The following is a 14929-nucleotide window of genomic DNA, read 5'->3' on the forward strand; positions in this document are numbered from 1 at the left end:
GTAAGACATATAATGAAGTTAAAAAAAAACATGAATCTAACCAGAGGTGTACAGAAGAGGGAAGGGTTATGGGAATAAAACCTCCCCCTTTTGCCCTCATTCCTCCTGGTGACGGCTCTCCTCCTAAGGCCTCAAGCACACTTCAGTCAAATGCTTCAGTATGCTATCCGTTTTTTTAACGAATAGCACAATGACCCGTTCATTTCTATGGGGCCATGCACACTTCTGTTATTTTAACGGTTCCGAGAAAAATAGAACAGGTCCTACACCTGTCCGTTGATCAGGGATCAGTCTCGGCCTTTCTATTCATTTGGTCCGTTAAAACAACGGACCACACACGGAATCCATCCGTGTGTGGTCCGTGTTTCACAGATCCGTGATTTGCAGCCGAACAAATAGCAACAGGAGTGTGCATGAGGCCTTAGGCTGTTGTACACACAGTCTGCATGTAATGTCTGAAATCTGCTGGCGAAAAGCGGACATTACATGGGAAATGTTCACCTTTCACCAGCAGATGGCAGACAGCATTACATATAGACTGCAGTCGAGTTAGAGAGAAAGGGGAAGGAACATTTTCAGTGTCTTCACATCGCTGCTGACTGGATCAGTCCTGTCCTTCTGTGCCCAGCCCCGCTGTGAAAGAAACCCAGCAGAAAAGGCAAGTGTGTGTATGTCATAGTGTCTATATGTGTGTGTGTGTGTGTGTGTGTGTCACAGTGTTCATATAGGTGTTACTGTGTGTTGTGAAAATGTATATATGTGTGTATGCGTTGTGTGTATATGTGTTTGAATGTATGTATATGTCTGTGTATGTGTGAGGCTATGTTCACACGCTTAATCAAAGGGAAAACAGCTCCTGATTTTCAGACGTTATTTAAGCCACTCGTGATTTTTGCGGCGTTTTTGGAGCTGTTTTTCTATCGAGTCTATGAAAAACGGCTCCAAAAATGGTTCAAGAAGTGACATGCACTTCTTTTTCACGGCCGTTTTTCAAAACGGCCACGTAAAAAAAGGCCCGTTGGAACAGAACGCTGTTTTCCCATTGCAATCAATGGGCAAATGTTTGGAGGCGTTCTGCTTCCAATTTTTCGTCCGATTTTTGCCCATTTACGGCTTGAAAAACGTTGGAAAATAAGCCGTGTGAAAACTCTGAATATATGTATATATTGTATGTGATTTTGTTTTTTTTGTATGTATGCATAAACTATGCAAGAATGGCCTTGAATCCACCCCTTTTACAAAGTCCGAAATGTATAGGAAAAAAAATGAAAAGTCTCCTCTACCTGAGTAACTCCGTTTGTATTGCAGGGAAAATTTTCCTTTGGGATATTAGTTCTGCTGCTTGTAGAGCATCAGATGAGAACAACCAATTTCTGTCATTGGAACAAGGGGCATCTACCAATACCTATGGAATAAAAACATGCTATTATCATGAAAAACTTGCATGAAGAATATAAACTGTAACTATAAAATTAATTTTGTTTGTGGGTCCAAAATTCAGCGCCCGATTCAATTCTTAATATATCTTTATAGTGGTCATAGCTTCATCTTTCTGATACAGAGCTCCAAATCCTTTGTACAGTTAGATGATTAAGGATGTTTTCCCATCTCAGACATTTACGGGATGCCCACCTATCAGGAGAAATGAAATACCCTGACCTCCATTTCCCCAGGCGGATACTGAATGGAGAGGTTGCCATGCATTTTTGCATCTTTCTCCATTCAGGTCTATAGGAATTATGGAAACATGCAAGCGAGATTGCTCAGATCTTTCTACATTCAGTCTGCGGCTGGACTCCTATCTATCAGACATTTATGGTACAGTATATCCTGTGGATATGCCATAAATGCCTGAGATGGAAAAACCTCTTTAAATTATAAGATTCGGGCTGCTTGCGTCTGCCACAAGGGGGAGCTTACTGAAGACTGCAATAATATTGATAGTAATAAAGATGGAAAGCTATGGGACTTTCAGTTTATTCTTACCCAAGGCACCCTGTTCATGGGCTTTGCTAACATTTACTATCACTCCCAAAAACATTAGGTAATTGGATTAATTTGAAAATTACCAAAGTATGTGGATGATTTAGACAACTCAAATGGATAGAATAATAGAACTACACTACATGTTGTAAACATTTTAGACATTGGGTGCTCTGAATGCTCTGAATACACACTGTATACATCCCCAAATTTTTCCACTGGGCTTATTATAAAGATGCAGCCTTGTGTGCAGAGAGAACATAGCATGGCATCCTAAAACAATACAGACCTTGTCATATGACTTGGCATGTAACTTTCCTATAAGCCTCCCGTCCAATTCAGAAGTAGTGATGTTATTTATATGGGTCGATGGCACAAAGGATTCCAATGTCTCCTTCAGCCATCGTGATCTGTGGATATCCGGTTCATTACAATGAAGGTGCCCTAGGCAAGTGATAATAACGGATAAATAAAGATTGCTTAGAAATATCTGGCAGACACATTGGTTTTCAATATTACTGTTAGTATATAGTGCCACATTTAATATTTCACACAAATAAAGTGCTTGATTTATTTACCAAAGGTACAGCAATAAAAGTGTCTACAACATTCCCTTCCTTAATGTCTCTATTGAGCATTAAAGAGATGTAATGCTGGTGGAGGGTGCCGTTCCTGCCAGCTTTACCCGCCGACAGGTTACTTACCCAGCCAACAGCGCTCCTGCTCTGCCTCCCGTGGCCGGGCTCCTCCTCTTCTCTCTGCTGATCTGCACACACGTACTCCCTGGCCATGTCTTAAAAGGGCAAGCGCACGCATTCCTATTCCTCCCCAACCAATCCCTGATGCTCTGTGCTGATTTAAGGCAGATTCATTAGTCAACTGGTGCCTGAGCAAATTTGGTGCAACTTAGTTAGTTCCTGCAAAGGTTCCCATCCATATCCTGCAACCAGTCTGTATCCCGTTAATGACTACCAGTCCGTACTCTGTATCCTGCAAGCCTGAAGACCCGCCCCCTGCTACGAACTGTGACCTCAGATCTATACCTGCCTGCCAATGTATCACCTTCCAGTGCCTGTACCCTTGGTGTACTTCACCGTTGTCTCCTGGTCCGATGGGCTAGCTGCTACTAACACCGGGAACACAGAGAGACTGCCAGGTAACGACCTGGTAGTCTCCCCCTGCAGCTAAGTCCAGAAAGTATGATGTTAAAGTTCCCTGCAGCGCCACCATAGGTAAAAGTGAACATTACGTTGTTTGTATTCACAATATGTCCCGAGAAATGCTCTTTGGAGCCACTCTCCATTTTGGCTCATACATGAGCCGCCTTTATTTACAGAATTCCCTAATAGCATATTAAAAAAAAAAGTGAGTTTTCTACACCAGACATCCAGTTTAATAAAGGGTCTTGAGTGTTAGTTATGAAAAGCATAAAAGCTTTTCCACCTAAATACAGTAAAATTCCTATACACTAGCATCCGATAATTAAAAAAGTCTGACATTCCGACAAAGAATGGCAGTAGTAGCAGATTTTGTGTTAAAGTGGTTTTCCAACCTATTAAAAAAATTGGCCAAGGTAGGAGAAATGCATTAAAAAAAGGGAGAAATTACTCACCTCACAAATCCCCAGGGTTCAGGCACCGCCACCCCGGTCCTCCCCATCTGGTAATTGACATGGCTGCAGCGATGATGTGCCTGTATAGCCAATCACTGGCCTCAAGGATCCTGTACTGTATAGCCACTGAGACCAGTGATTGGCAACAGTGATCATGTGCAAACACAACACGTCATCGGTGCAGCCATGAGAATAAACAGAAGTAGGGAGGACCTGAGTGGCGACGCTGGAACGTCTGGGGGATCTGTGAGGCGAGTATTGGCTTTTTTTTTTATTGCATCCCTCCTACCCCTGTCTCTTTTTTTATGAAGTCGGAAAACCCTTTACGGCTAGGTTCACACTGACATCAGTGTTTTCATTGTTCTGCTATGTCATAGGAGAAGAACGGAAATACCTGAAGCGTCGGTACCGTTGTACGACACCACGACCACCACCACTAAAGTCAATGGGTTTTATCAGGGTGTTCGATGTTTGACCGGAAACAATAGTGCAGCATACTGCGCAATTGTTTCTGGTATTTTCGGCAGATCTGCGACAGAGGCCCCTAACCGAGCCTCCAACGCAGATGTTAATGAGGCATAAGACATTGTTTTGGCCTGAAGGTTCTCTACCCTTAGTATGAGAGTCCGATAACCCTGAATATTTAATAATCTGACACCTCTCGGGTCCCATTTTATGCCAGATTAAGGGACTATCACTATATATGTTTTTCCAAAAATTGGATTAGTGGTAGTGTTATAGAAAAGTGTGAGCTGATTAATACCGAGCCTCATGCCCTTTTTTTACCAACAGTTCCATGCCAATTCGATCTATTTAATTTAAATATTTTTTTTCTTATTATTTTATATGGATGACCTTTTAAGTATACTTCAATGTCATCCGTAATATTAATAATCAGCTGAAACAATTGTGATGACGTTGATTTTTTTTTAATGAAATATGGAGAACTTTGGAGCCAAGGGAAGACTTATCAATACACCTTGAAGCAAAAAAAGACAAGCGAAAACAATTAGCTCAAGGTAAAATGCTTAGCAACTTACTGGTACTTAAATACAGAGCAAAAATATGGAAAGTGCTGATGTGGTTGCTGAAAGTGGTCCTGTCTCTTTCAGCTCATTTCCCCATAACGTCCTCCTAAGCAGTTCTTGCCTGACACTATGTAACATTAATCACTGCTGGAGAGATGCACTTCAGATGCAGTTATCAGCCGGCTGTGCCAGTGCCGAGCAAAGATTCTGACAAGTGAGTTGATCTTGGCAGCTAGATAAGGACTATTGTCTCCCCTGCGCCCGACTGACTTCCCTATCACTCTCTCCAAAATGTCATTTCTGAGATTGCGATATGTCCATATAACCTCAGCGTGCAGATAGCAGGTAGAGAAGGGTCATTTTCACAACCGTCAAAGATAAATTATGGAAATGGCTGGAAAATTGCAGGGTTTGAACATTAAATGCGTATAATGAACTCCTCCTGTTATACACAAATGACCATGATTGCAGATAGACACAGAACATAAGAGGTCATTTATAACAAAGTTTTATTCTGAACACGTCAATGTATCCGCTCACCCAAACAACTACCTAATCAGGGTACAATGAAAAGCATCACTCCGACCCCCTACATCAGACCAAGCTCCGGATAAGGACTAAGATATCGGTCTAAGCTCGGCATTTCGAGATATTGTGCTGGGATAGGAACATGAAAATTAAAATTTGTTCACATCCTGCAATAATTACTACAAACCCACATTATGGGGAGCCTTACTTTTCCAGTAGGTGCTCCTGCTGGTCACCATTATAGACTGTGGGTAACCAGCTGAGATGGACTTCGCAATACACCCCACCAGCAAGCTTTTCTGAAGCCATTGGCTTGTCTGGTAAATGCCCTAATAGAAACACTAAGGCCCAATGCACACGACCGTGCCCGCAATCACGGCCGGCCGCTGACTGACAGCCGCATTTTCGGGCCGTGCTCCCATACAAAGTATGGGAGCACGGCCCGCAAAATGCGAAAGAACGGACAAGTTCCATAATTCCCGGAACATTTCCACGGCACTGACACCCTTCCGTAGTGCTACGGAAAGGTGTCAGTGTTCAATGAAAGTGAATGGCTCCGTTTTTGCGGATCGCAATTGCGGTCCGCAAAAACTGAGGTTTTTTGCTGTCGTGTGCATGGGGCCTTACTGTAGAAAACACACATATTCAAGCACGGTACAATATTGGGATGTCACCGTTGCAATAAGTCAGTTTCCCTCCTAGATATGCCACGATTAACGGACTCAATACCTTCTGTGTCAAACCTTCACTGGCATTAACATTAGCACAAAATCTTTGCACCGTGAGTATTATAATTGGTTAGCCCTGCTCACATCTATCTCGGACTACCAAAGTACAGTGTGAATCGGGTAACCTGCGAAGCGCTGTGACCATCTGGGATGACAGAATAGGGAGCCCGGGATTCTACGGCACAACAAGCGAAACGGAGGGCACCAGGTAAGTAAACACTGCATTACAAAGCAAATGTTACATCTTTAGCTAAAATCGGAGGGTTGCTTTAACATTATCCTCTCCTATAGGTTTTCTAATGGAAGAGTCATTTGTCCTCTTCTATCTGACAAACCTGTCTGTAAGGCAACTGGCTGCAGTAGGATCACTTCAATACTGCTCTCTCTGTAATAGTGGACCAGCAGCATTAAGCTTAAACCCGTTGCTAAGTGTCAAACCCATCAGCTTTCTGTCAGCCAAAAATGGAAGCAATCAAGAGTAAATTAAAACCTATGTCCTTTGCGAGATTGCTACAAGACTGTTTCTTTTCAGCTGCTAGAGTCCTGCAGATTAACAGATAGTCTATAGGCCATAGCAGAGAGCTGCTGACAAGCACCTAAGCTGTCCATGTGTCACATGGACAGCCATGTAACACGCTAGTTCCCCTGCACATCTAGCTGAATATTTCCCCAAGAAAATCAGCTGTTTATGGATGGTGTCGGGAGCCAGACCATGGCTCTCCGATAGAAGGGGTTGTCTATGATGGGATAACCACTTTAAGGTGACCATAGATGTTTTGAAAGTTTGGCCAATCTCACTAGTTACTAAAAGGTAATAGATGCATGCAAGGGAGCACAAATTATTCTAAACAGTTATATTTTTTTAAGAAATAAAAAATTCCCGCGACATCCATAGAAAACAACACAAAAAGTTAAAGGCTATGTAAACCTCTGAAAGTGATTTTGTTTAACTAAAAAGGTCAGTCAGTGTCATTAGTGCAGCTTTCAAATTAGTTTTTATTAAAAATAATGTTTACTTTTTGAGATACAGCTGTTTTGTATTCTCTATATAGAGCAGCTGTATCTGTTGCTAAGACCTGAATCCACGGACCGGACGGGTTCAGTGTAAGCGGGTCCTGCGTGTCTCTGACACTCAGGATCCACCTGTAATTTATCACATCTAAGTTATGAATTTATATCTGATGGATAACAGGTGGATCCTGCATATTAGAGACACGCAGGACTCGCTGACACTGAACCCATCAGTCCCGTGGACATGACGTGTACAGGATTCAGTGAACTATACAGCTGCTCTGTATACAGGATACAGAGCAGCTATATCTCAAAAAGTAAAACTATTTTTAATAAAAACTAATTTGAAAGTTGCACCAAACACACTGACTGACATTTATCTCTCTCTCTCCATATATATATATATATATATATATATATATATATATATATATATATAAACACTTTCAAAGGTTTACATAGCCTTTAAGATTGACCAGAATATTTCTAGCGACATTGGCTACTGGAATCTGACCAGACTTGAGCTCACACCTATGAAAAAATTACTTTAATTACGTAAGTAATAAATATATTGTTTGTAACCAAGAGTCCCTGCAAATATTTTACATTTTAATTTAAAAAATTGAGAAAGGAGAGCAGTGACCTATACAAGACATATTAGCTAACAAATGAAACAGCTTGTTGTTGTGAATAATCCTGTCACAATTGATGCGGCACAATCTTTGTGCTTACACCAGGGCCTGGGCATATCTATGTGGCTTTCACATGCCTTCTGGTGTACCTTGTATACATTTACTATTCCATAAATACTGGATAAAAATAACTGATGATATAAAAGAGATCAGAAAAGTAATAAGAATGTGAGATAGCTCCGGCTATGGATGAGAGCACAAAAGACTTACGAAAATAAAGAGAACAAAGATGTGACACCAAGTGCCTGAATAATCTGTACTGATCTAAAGAAAAAAAGCAACAAAACATTTTTTGACAGCACCTCTCTATCCTACCAGACAATCCTTTGTCATATCTTATCCCGAATCTTTAGGATGGCTTTCAAAGTAATAAAAACATTTTATCTACTTGCCCACTGGACTGAAAACATTCGAGGTAAAAAAAGAGGAATTTTGTTAAAGAGGCTCTGTCACCAGATTTTGCAACCCCTATCTGCTATTGCAGCAGATCGGCGCTGCAATGGAAATAAGAGTAACGTTTTTTTTTTGTTTTTTTTAAACGAGCATTTTTGGTCAAGTTATGACCGTTTTTATATTTATGTAAATGAGGCTTTCTAAAGTCCAACTGGGCGTGTTTAAAGTAAAAGTCCAACTGGGCGTGTATTATGTGCGTACAACTGGGCGTGTATTATGTGCGTACATGGGGGCGTTTTTACTTCTTTTACTAGCTGGGCGTTGTGTATAGAAGTATCATCCACTTCTCTTCAGAACGCCCAGCTTCTGGCAGTGCAGACACAGCGTGTTCTCGAGAGATCACGCTGTGACGTCACTCACAGGTCCTGCATCGTGTCAGACGAGCGAGAACACATCGGCACCAGAGGCTACAGTTGATTCTGCAGCAGCATCGGCGTTTGCGGGTAAGTAGCTACATCGACTTACCTGCAAACGCCGATGCTGCTGCAGAATCATCTGTAGCCTCTGGTGCCGATGTGTCCTCGCTCGTCTGACACGATGCAGGACCTGGGGCAGGAAGTGAGTGACGTCACAGCGTGATCTCTCGAGAACACGCTGTGTCTGCACTGCCAGAAGCTGGGTGTTGTGTGGAGAAGTGGCTGATACTTCTATACACAACGCCCAGCTAGTAAAAGAAGTAAAAACGCCCCGATGTAACGAACACAATACACGCCCAGTTGTACTTTAACGTTAAACACGCCCAGTTGTACTTTAGAAAGCCTCATTGACATAAATATAAAAATGGTCATAACTTGGCCAAAAATGCTCGTTTAAAAAAAAACAAAAAACGTTACTCTTATCTCCATTGCAGCGCCGATCTGCTGCAATAGGAGATAGGGGTTGCAAAATCTGGTGACAGAGCCTCTTTAAGAAAGTCCTTTTATATATTAAAGCGAATGTTCAGTTGTAAGCATAAAAAGGATATGTAAGTCAGCACCTATAGGTTATGATTACCTGCTATTAATTTTTCCCAGTGCTTGCTGCTTGGCTGCATTTTAGCTCATGTACATTAGGGTACAGCTGCGATCGGTGTCTACACAGAGTCTGAGACACGCCTCCTGTCTCATCATTGGTTCAGGCTGCTCTCCCTCCCCACTAGAGTTCTGCCTCTTCAGATGCACAGGTCTATGACAGGCTCACCAGGAAATGCATAGAGAGCAGATTTCCATTACAGCAAGGGCAGAATGATTATAAAGCCTAGATTACTAAACCACCAGTGAGAAAAAGATGAACTTCAGGTAATTGCACACATATACTGCCGTAAATGAGGGGAGCCTGGAGAGTCAGTTGAAATGTTATTCTGCATTCTAAACTCTTCTATAGACGCACAGGTAAGTCCACTAATACATAGTTACACAGGTTGTATAAAGAAAAAGATCCATCAAGTTCAACCTCTCTCAATCAATTATACATAATTCATTACTAGATTAATTATAACCCTCAGTGTCATTTGTTAGAATATAAACATCTTGCCCTTTTTTAAATGCGGACATAGTATCTGCCATTGCTACCCCTTAGGGTAGGGCATTCCAGTTTTTTTACTGTAACTGTAAAAAACCCTTTCCTATATTGATGTCTAAATTGCTTCTCCTCCACACGCAATGAATGTCCCCTGGTCCTTGGAAATAATAAAATCATGTGCTAGTTCTTTGTATTGACCACGCATATATATTTATACATGTTAATAAGATCACCTTCAAGTAGGGCTGGGCGATTAATCAAATTAATTCGATTTATTCGCCCTCAAGGACTCTCACGATTCTGTTTTTTAACAGAATCGTAGAAATGATTCTTTAGTGGCGCTGTCACGCTGTGCTGAAGGAGGAAGCTCCGCCCCGCCGCCTCTTCACTTCCTGGTCCACCCCGTTCTGTCTCTGCTTCCCCATGGAACTGCTGTTCTGTACTGAACAAAATGATACAACACGGAACAGCAGCGCCGTGGCGAAGCAGAGACTCCTAGTACATAGCCACACCGCCATGTAGATACCAACCCTTGCAGATCGCACCACCCCCTCTTGTACCTTGTAGATCGCACCACAACCACCCCTTATAGATCTCACCGCTGTAGACAGCACCCCCTTGTAGATTGCACCACAAGCCCCCCTTATAGATCGGACCGCTGTAGATAGCATCCCCCTTGTAGATCACACCACAACCCCCCCCCCCCCCTTATAGCTCGCGCTGCTGTAGCTCCCACTAGGAGTTTAATCCCTGGCCAAAGTGTCGGCAACCTCTAACCGGGGATTCAGCTCCTAGTGGCAGCTACAGTGGTGCGATCTACAAGGAAGGGGGGGTGCGATCTACATGCGGGGGTGCGATCTACAAGGGAGGGGGTGGTGCTCCGATTTACAAGTGGTGGGGGTGCGAACTACAGGGGAGGGGGGTGTTCCTGCGATCTACGTGTGGGGGGTGGGGGTGAGATCTACATGTGAGGTGCTATCTACAAGGGAGGGGGTGGCACTGTGGCACTATATTGGGGGGTGGCACTATCACTACACGTGGGCACTGTAGCACTATGTCACTATATGTGGGCACTGAGGCACTGTCACTATATGTGGGCACTATGTCACTATTTATGTGGGCACTGTGGCCCTATCACTATATGTGGGCACTGTGGGACTATATATGGGCACCGTGGCACTGTCACTATAGGTGGGCACTGTGGCATTATGTAACTATATGTAGGCACTATGTCACTATATGTGGGCACTGTGGCACTCTATATGGGCGCTGGGGCACCCTGACAAATGAAATCCATCCTTTTTTCTTTTTCTTTTTTTTATAACGGCCATGAAAGACAGACTAGAAATGGATGACACACTGATGCAAAATGGACATGAAAAGCTGGCCACTTATCACTTTTTAATGGCCATTATTTTTTCACTGATGTGTGATTGTAGCCTAAATGATGGCAGAAATCCCGTTCACAGGTACCGTGATCGGGCCGCGAAATCCATCTGACACATGGACCATCTTTCACGGTCCAAGCATGGTCGTGTGAATCCGGCAATGTCGGGAACCGGCTGAGGTGGTGACGGGGAGAGAGGGATGTTGGTGCACGCAGTGCCTCATTAATTATAGACTCTGTTAGCCTGTTCCCTGCTGGGAACACAGAAGTTATAATCAATTAGATACATTTTTCCAATTATATTTATGATAAAATAAAGTATTTGCAGAGGTTAAAAGTTGTAAAGTTACGTACAATAATTATAGCAATATATGTAAAAAAGTTATTTATATAAAGAAAATGTTATTAAATTATCTCTTGGTATTACCGTTAAATAAACAGAAAAAAATAAGAAAGAAAAAAAAATCGAGATTCAAATAGAAAATCGCCCAAAGTGTTGAAAATAGCAATTAGACCTACCGGTAATTGTATTTCCAGGAATCCATCATGACAGCACTACAGGAGGTTGCCCTATTGACCTCTGTAGGGACAGGAAGACAGAGAGGTTAAAAGGCCCCTCCCACCACCCACTTGCCAGTGTTTTTCAATTACTACACCAGGATGGATGCAACCCTATTTTATTTCTAGGGATAATAACTGACATGTTAATTGCACAAATCAGAATTCAATCAGGGAGGGATGTAAGGGTGCTGTCATGATGGATTCCTGGAAATACAATTACCGGTAGGTCTAATTGCTATTTTCCAGTACATCCCTCATGACAGCACTACAGGAGCAATACCAGATTATAATGCTCAGGGCGGGACTATGGATTGAAGGACTTTCCGTCCAAAACTTAAATCCGTATCGGACAGAACATCGAGCCTATAATGTTTGCAAAACGTATGATGGCTTGACCAAGTGGCAGCTCTGCAGATTTGGTCCATAGAGGCTTCTCTTCTTTCTGCCCAGGATGCCGAAACTGCCCTCGTTGAATGGGCTCTGATGCCTTGTGGGGCACATAGTCCTTGGGACTTGTAGGCTTCTTGTATGGTAGTTTTTACCCATCTCGCTAGAGAGCCTTTTGAGGCTTTCTTTCCTCTATTCTTTCCCCCAAACAGGACAAATAGATATTTATCTTGTCTCCAGGAGGAGGTTCTATCCAGATACTGAAGAATTGTTCGCCTGACATCCAGGCAATGGAATTTTTCTTCTTGTTGGTTTTTTGGATCTGGATAAAAGGAAGGTAGAATTATTTCTTGTTCTCTATGGAAAGCAGTAGATACCTTTGGAATAAAGGAAGGGTCCAGCTTTAGGATGATCTTATCCTCTTGTACTTTTAGGTACGGTTCTATGACCGACAGAGATTGGATTTCTCCAACCCTTCTTGCTGAAGTAATAGCGACTAAGAATGCAGCTTTTAGAGTTAAAAAATGCATACTAATTGTGTCGAGCGGCTCAAAGGGGGGCTCACAAAGAGTCGTTAACACCACATTCAAATCCCAGGTAGGAACTGATTTCTTTAGGGAAGGTTTCAGTTTAGAGACCGCTTGGGTGAATCTTCTGATCCACCGATGTTCAGCCAGAGGAGTGTTAAAAAAATTACCTAAGGCTGAAATCTGTACTTTTAAGGTACTAGGGCTAAGCCCTTTCTTGAATCCCGATTGTAAAAAATCTAGGATTTTCGCGATGTTGGGAGAAAAGGGGTCTGGTCCTGGGTTTCCATGCCAGGAACAGAATTTCTTCCAAATTTTTTGATAGATTTTAGAGGTAACTTCTTTATGACTTGATAAGATAGTTGAAATTACCTCATCTGACAGACCGTGGTTCCTCAAGATCTGCCTTTCAGGATCCAGGCTGACAATTTCAGAGTTTCTATTCCCTGAAAGAATAAGGGACCCTGGGAGAGAAGATTCTCCTTGACTGGGAGAATGATAGGGTCTTCCAACGCTAGGTATTTTACGATTGGAAACCAACTTCTTTTTGGCCAATAGGGAAGAATAATGATGAGCTTTGTCAAATCTTCCTGGATTTTTCTTAATACCATTGGTATTAGAGGAAACGGAGGAAAGGCATAGGCCAGATCCATGTCCCAGGGTTGGGACAATGCATCTACTCCCAATGGGTTGTCTCTGAGATTTAGGGAGAAGAATGTCTCTACTTGAGAGTTTTTCCTCGTGGCAAACAGGTCTATTTGTGGATAACCCCAATTTCGGGTTAGGGACAGAAAGACTTCCTTGTTTAGGGACCATTCTCCAGGGACTCCCTTGTCTATGTTGTTTGTGCAGAGCCACCACAGGAGGGATGATTTCACAGTCTCGGAAATTTGAATTTTTGAATTCAGGGAGTTTTGTTTTCGATCCCACTGGGACAAGATCAGATTCTGTAAGGGTCTGGAGTGAAATTGGCTCCATGGAATAGATTGGATGCAAGACGTCATCATTCCCAACATCCGCATACATTCCCTTATGGAACAAGCGTCTTTCCCCCAAAATTTCCTTACTTCTGCCAGTAGGAGTATTTGTTTCTCTCTTGGGAGGAAGGAATGTTGAAGGGAGGAGTCCAGCAGTACTCCTAAGAAGACCTTCTGTTTCTGGGGAGGAAGACTCGACTTCTGAAAGTTGATTATCCATCCCAATTCCTGTAGTAGGGAAAGAACCTGTGACCGATGACTGACTAAGATAGCCGGAGTATCTGCTGTCAACAAGAAGTCGTCTAGATATGGGATAATTACTATACCTTGACTTCTTATGAATGCCATGATCTCTGCCATAATTTTAGTAAAAATTCTGGGGGCGGAGGAAATGCCGAAGGGGAGGCAGACAAACTGGAAGTGGAGAATGGAAGGACCGTCCTGAATTGCGAATCTGAGGAATCTCTGGTACGTGGGATGGATAGGAACGTGATAATACGCATCCTTTAAAATCGATCGTACACATTGATGCCTCTTCCCTTATTAGAGGAATCGTTGATCTGATAGACTCTATCTTGAATTTTCGATATTTCACCCATTTGTTTAGGACCTTCAGGTTGATTATTGTCCTGTAGGAACCGTTTTTGAATAGTGGCCTTTGCATATTTCGTTGTGGGGAACTGGAGAAATGGCTCTCAATTTGAGTAGTTTCTGGATGTCCTGGATAAGGATCTGATGAAGGTCTTTTGCTTGGTACTGGGTTATTAGAAATTTCTCCGGAGGAATGGAGGAAAATTCTATTTTGTACCCTTCTTCTATGATCTTTAGAACCCAGGGGTTCTGGGTTATTCTCAACCATTTGGGATAAAATTGTAGGAGTCTTCCTCCTCTGCTCTTGGCGTCATTGCTTTGAGGGCTGGAATGAATTATTTGGGTTAAGGAGATATCCTCGACCCCTTTTTCCTTTGGGGTAACTCCAGCGACCGGACTTCCCTTTCCCGCTGTAGTTCTGTAAGGTAGGATCCCTCTGTTGGCGAAATCTTCCAAACTGAGGGGGTTTTTTTGGTTTCTCTTCAGGAAACCCCTTTGTCCTATCTGTTGCACTCTCCAGCATGTTATCGAGGAGAGGACCGAACATCAGACACCCTGTAAATGGGATAGAACACAATTTGTTCTTGGACTTCGTATCTCCTGACCACATTTTGAGCCATAATGCTCTTCTAGCAGCATTTGAGAGAGCCCCATTCCTGGCAGCAAATCTAATAGATTCCGCTGAAGCGTCTACCAAGAATCCAGTTTCCATTTTTAGTAAAGGTAGAGATTCTAATAGATCTTGTCGTGATGTCTTCATCATCAAATGGGTCTCTAGCTGGTTTAGCCATATAAACATTGCTCTTGCTACTGATGTGGCCGCAATATTAGTTGAGATCAAGGCAGAGGAAGATTCCCACGCTCTTTTCAGTAGTCCGTCTGCCTTTCGGTCCATGGCGTCCCTCAACTGCGAGGAATCTTCAAATGGGATTGCGTTTTTTTTTAGCAACCCTGGCTACTGGGA

The 14929-nt window shown here is 42.7% G+C and overlaps 1 protein-coding gene across 1 annotated transcript in view; it reads right to left on the reverse strand.

Annotated features, from left to right (window-relative positions):
- Positions 1–14929, reverse strand: part of NSUN3 (NOP2/Sun RNA methyltransferase 3) — a 50580-nt gene that overhangs the window by 26237 nt on the left and 9414 nt on the right. The window contains exons 4-5 of the mRNA XM_075854456.1: positions 2273–2427; positions 1284–1405 (exon numbers count right to left, since the gene is read on the reverse strand). Of these exons, the coding sequence (XP_075710571.1) occupies positions 1284–1405; positions 2273–2427 (277 nt within the window). The remainder of the gene's footprint in view (positions 1–1283; positions 1406–2272; positions 2428–14929) is intronic.

The sequence above is a fragment of the Rhinoderma darwinii genome, chromosome 2 (assembly GCF_050947455.1).
Source record: "Rhinoderma darwinii isolate aRhiDar2 chromosome 2, aRhiDar2.hap1, whole genome shotgun sequence".
Classification (NCBI taxonomy): Eukaryota; Metazoa; Chordata; class Amphibia; order Anura; family Rhinodermatidae; genus Rhinoderma; species Rhinoderma darwinii.